Source organism: Leishmania braziliensis, chromosome 31, assembly GCF_000002845.2.
Source record: "Leishmania braziliensis MHOM/BR/75/M2904 complete genome, chromosome 31".
NCBI lineage: Eukaryota > Euglenozoa > Kinetoplastea > Trypanosomatida > Trypanosomatidae > Leishmania > Leishmania braziliensis.
The window spans coordinates 1,205,959-1,210,979 of NC_009323.2; the positions used below are offsets into that span (position 1 = coordinate 1,205,959).

The 5,021-nt window shown below is 56.0% G+C and overlaps 1 protein-coding gene across 1 annotated transcript; it reads right to left on the minus strand.

Moving 5' to 3' along the window:
* On the minus strand, window positions 1-735 carry LBRM_31_2630 (putative p-nitrophenylphosphatase; the record flags this gene model as incomplete). The annotated part of the gene is made up of 1 exon (XM_001567205.1): window positions 1-735. A coding segment is annotated over one exon (735 nt), but the record flags the coding sequence as incomplete, so codon positions are not given.
* Between the last annotated feature and the right edge of the window lie 4,286 nt (window positions 736-5,021).

A 5,021-nucleotide genomic window follows, 5' to 3' on the forward strand; every position in this document is an offset into this window, starting at 1 on the left:
CCGCGACCGTTGTGGTAGACAAGGCGGCGTGTACGACTCTCCGCGCAGGGTCGCAGGTGGCCCTTGCAGAGTCAGTGACCCGTACGCCAGCTTGAGGATGTTGAAGTGCTTGTCCAGTCCTACGACGACAGCAACGGCGTTCAGGTCGGAGAGCGTAATCTTCTCTGCATTGTCGGTGCCGGCCTGCACCATGCGACACGTCTTGCCATTGCGCACCACTAGACCTTTCTGCGGCGCCGGCAGGCACGGCACGCGCCACGCGCTGCCAAGGGCCTCTGTGTCGTATCCCCCAGCGCGCTCCGCGTCGTGCAGCTCCACGCCGTAAGTGATGAACCCCGGCGCCAGCACCTGCTGCAGCTCGTCGTGCAGACCCTCTTCACCAATCACAAACACGTTGCCATGCACGCGCGGCTCCTCACCGGGCACGTCCGCTTTCCCTAGCAGCTGCTTCAGCCGCAGTGCCGCAGCGTACGCGCTGTTGTAGCACTCCTGCACCGTCACGCACTCGATGCCCTTCTTCTCGAGGCTCTGCAGAAGCTGCTCGCGCGACAGCGACGCGTTGTTAGACAGAAAGCGGATTTGTTTGCCCTGGTTGCGCAGATATCGCAGGGTTTCCGGCACACGTTCGATCACGTGCCCGCCACACCAAATCACGCCGTCAATGTCGAGCAGCATGTACTTCAAAGGCGAGGCCACCAGCCGCGCAGCCAGCGCTGGGGTGATTCGCTCTGGCATCACTTAAAAGGTCGGACGCTGCGTGTTCTGTAGGTAATGTTAGGGCGCAGCGTAATGCAGGAAAGAGGAGGTCAGGAAGGAGGACGAGAACCGCCAAAGCGATTTCTGCACGATGGTGTGGGACTAATTTGCGGGGCCGTGTAAAGTCAACTGCAGGCATAGACGCTGCGGTGCTCTTCACATTGCATCACCGGCGGGTATGGCGCAAGCAGGAAGTAACCCTACACCCGCATGGGACACATATGTGCTTCAGAGTGGAGAAAAGGTCGCACAAACCCTTCAGCCGTTGCTTTTCATTCTGTAGCTTTTGAGGCTTGTTTGGCTGATATGTGATAAGGGTATTCAACACGCGCAAACTACTAGAGAATAGCGGATCTTGAGAGAACGGTGAGGGCTGCTGTGGTGATGGAAGAGCACGCTTGCAATCTCGCCGCATGCGCCCTTTCTTGCTCGGCAGCTCAACAACGTCAGCGAGCGAGTCGACCTCAATGCCCGGTAAGTCTTGCGCCTCTCCGCTTTCTACTAGTTCACCAAGGTAAGGTAGTGTTTTGGGCACCACTCGACACCAACGTTACGCCAGCTCCAATACTCTTGCCATACAAGGTGTCAGCCATGAGGCGCTCACCCACCATCAGCGCAGAGTGCGGCAGCGCCACCTTGTCGTCCTGCGTTTCCTTAATCAGCAGGTGGCCCATGACTGGGCTACGCTTTCCCCTCAGCTGTGAAGATCGCCCCAGGGAAGACTATTAAGACTCTCTGCTGACCTGCAGGGACGCGGTTGGTTGCAGCGAACGCCCCCTTCGTGGCCCACAACAGCGCCACCGCGCTTTCCAGCTCCGTCATGTTTCTGGTGTAGTTCACCCCAACAATGACGGCAACAGGGCTTACTGTTGTCAGAGACATGCACCTTTGGCCTCCAGTATTCTATGAGGAAGGAAGACTGAGTTCTGTTAGTGTCCTCACCGCCATGTCGGCGAAGTAGAGAATCGGAATTCTTTCAGAGCCATTCAACGAGGGCCAGGGTGGGAGGACATCCTGGAGGTCGTCGTGCAGGCCGACGGATCCGAGCAGGAAGCCATTTTACCACGCCCTCGCTTGTCCTCGGACTGACCAAAAACTTCTCCTTCACCCATACACAGCGCACTTATCTCGACAGCAGCGTGGGTGTAGCCATGGTGGGCAGTGCGTGGGTGCTGAGAGGCGCAAGCGGAGTGATGTGGTCGGCGCGATTCCGCCAAATCGTGTTCCCAAGGAAACGAAGGTGTTTCCCGAGGGAGCGCAGGCATGAGGGGGTCTTTTAGGGGTGTGCCAAATGAGCTTCGCAGCAGACCAGAGGACTTCCTCGAAGTCTACCCAGAAGTCGCCCATACAGTCGAGGGGCTCTCTCATCAGTTGAGTCCGTGCTGCCGCAAAAAAAACATACGATGCTGTGGGCGAGTTACAACTTTGACTCGGCACTCTCAGCCAGCGGCACTGCTTCTCTGCGTTCACGATGTGGGAGAGTATCAACGCGGCGTGATGGGCGGGGCGACGAGGGAGTCCAAGCAGGCAGAAGGGGTAAACGATAAATCACACTCGCAACACTGAAAAACTTACCCGAGCACTAAGCACCTTTACATGGACGACGGCTATCATGATGAGTCAGTTTTTCGAGGAGGCGTGGATGCACTCATCTGCCTCAGCAGTGATGTGATGCGCAAATTTGGCTCGAAGGCGGCTTACTTCTCTTTTTGTTGTGTTTCGGCATTGTGGCTGTTCGTGTCTCTTCGCGACCGTCAGAGCGCTAACGCTTGAGAACAGCGAGGGTTGACATCACGTCACGAGGCGGCGGCGGCGACCTCGAAGTGCGTACACTGACGGAAAAGGAAAAAGAGGACAGGGGGCAGACAAAGAAGAGATAAGTAGGAAGTCGGTGGGCTGAACAGTAACAAACGGGATGCCACAACGTGTCCACTTCGCTACACAACACAAGTCAAACCTCACTCGGCCCGCAACCAGTCATAGCTTCATCGGGTGCTGCTTCGCAGCACTAGAGATGCGGTATAGCAGGGTGTCGACGCAGGCACCTGAGCACGGTTCTTGCCTCAAACTCTACTCGCCAATGCTTCGCTTCACCCGATTCTGCAGTGACTAGGGCCCCTACGCTGCTGCAGTGCTCAGGGCTCCGCTTCATTTCAGCGGGCTGTGCGCAGGATACCGGCTCGTCTCTTTTGTTGTTGGATTGTTAAATTCTGTCGCCGATACACTCGTAGTGCTGAGTCGATGTGTATTGGGGGGAGGGGGAGTACACGAAAGATAACAGGGCCAGTTATAGCAGGAAGAAAAAGAAATGCAGCCGGGCTGAGTACGAGATGAACAAGTTTTTTACCCCCCGCACCTGCGCGCTGCTTCGCCTGTGGCCACTTCGTTGCTATCGAAACCGGAGCACATTCGCCATGGTCGATTCTACACTTCGATTCACCACGAGAGGGCACTTTCACTTGGTGGCGAGCGACACAGACTGACACTGTCTCTTCGGCAGATCGGGTAAAGGAATAAGGGAGGTTTCGTATCTCGTTGCGCATCAGTATGGCAAGCGGGGAGGGAGGGGCCAGTGCCACACAGGCCGCCGATGCAGAGCTGATGTCCATGTCCCTCAAGTCACTGCACCTTTCTGCGGAGGCGCGCACTCACACGTCGTGCTCAGCAGAAGTTGTAACGTCACCGTTTTCTCTCAGTCAGATTGCGCTTTTCTAGGAGGAAAAGAGAGACAAGCGCTTTGCAGTAATGCGCGTGTGCCTCTCCATGTCTCCTGCGCGTCATGCATACCCTCATGGGGGGGGGGGGGAAGAGGTGCTGCACGCCACTCTCTTCTATGGGAAATGGGCAAGAGACCTTCACATGCGCATGTGGCGAACACCTTCGTGGAGGACACAAGAAGTGATCCATGAAAGGCGTGAATGGGGAGCGTGAAAGAGCAAGAGGCGCCACAAGCAGCGCAGGTGGGGCCGCGTAAGCGGACGACGCATGGGCTCAGCGAATCAACGAGACGTAATACACACGCACCCACGCAGGGGACGTGGTGAAGAGGAAAAGGGGGAAGGGAGCTGCCACGCTCAGGGCAAAGGGTCGATGATAGGAACGGCACACAAAGCGGCGCGGGGTCGAGGCAGTTAAATCCGCTTCAACTCCAAGTCGCATCAACACCACTCGAGCATCCGAGGGGGAGGGGGGAGGTAGAATCCAGGCTCCGTCCTCTCCGTATGCCTCGCTTTGGAGAATGAAGCGCTGCGAAACACACGGGAGCAACGTATACACAGTGACGTAAAGAGGGGGGAGAAAGGCAGCTGTTCACTGCCACACATGCATGCACATACGGTTGTCATGTGCACTCGGGTTGAGGCTGTCATGCAAGGAGACGCTTGGGGCAATCAAAAGGGCTGAAAGGGGCGTCGAAAGCGCGACATTCGATAGCCGCAAACGCAACTCTGCATGTTTTCCACCTCCGTGCGCTCTTTGGCTTTGATTCATGAAAGCCCAAAAGTCTCTCTGCTTGTGAAAGACGACGGGGGAACCTCTCCTTTTCTCTCCAACAGCAGCCCTCATGGGTCAGAGCTGTGCTTCTCTTGCCCAGGCACCGATCTGCCTCCCTCAGGAAAAACGAAAAGAGAGCGTCCGAAGACAGGAAAGCGCAGTTAGTAGAAAAGGCGACAGTTAAAACAAAGGACTGCTCTCCTTGTGGCGCGGCTAGGATGCTCTCGAAGCGAGGCATGGTTCCATTGAGCTCCGAAACTCGTCGTAAAATGGGCCCTTACATCAACGTACATCTGCTGCACCAGTCATGGATCGCTCTGATGGTAAAGGCTCGCGCAACCGAGGAGGCCAGGTGGCAAGAATACACAATAGACGCAGCATTGACTCTGAACAAACGAGAAGGATGTGGCACATATGTGTCTTCTCTCCCACACAGAAGCTCAGAGGCAGCTCCCTCCCTACGTGCCACCCTCGTCGCACACCTCAGAGATGATAAAAGAAGAGAGAGCGAGGAAGCGAGAAGAGCTGAGGGGAGAAGAGGCGCTCGGAAAGAAGGAGCATAATACACCACGACCCACTCACATCATACAGACGGCCTAAACAGGGCAGCACATCACACCAGCAACAGACAGAAGAGGGCAAAGCAGGGAAGGGGGAGAGAACGGAAGAGAGGACAACTTTTTCATCGTTCCATGGTAGAAAAATGAAGTCAAAAAAAAAATGAACCGAAGTAACGACGTAGTCCTCCTTCCTCCTCTCTTCGGTTATACACT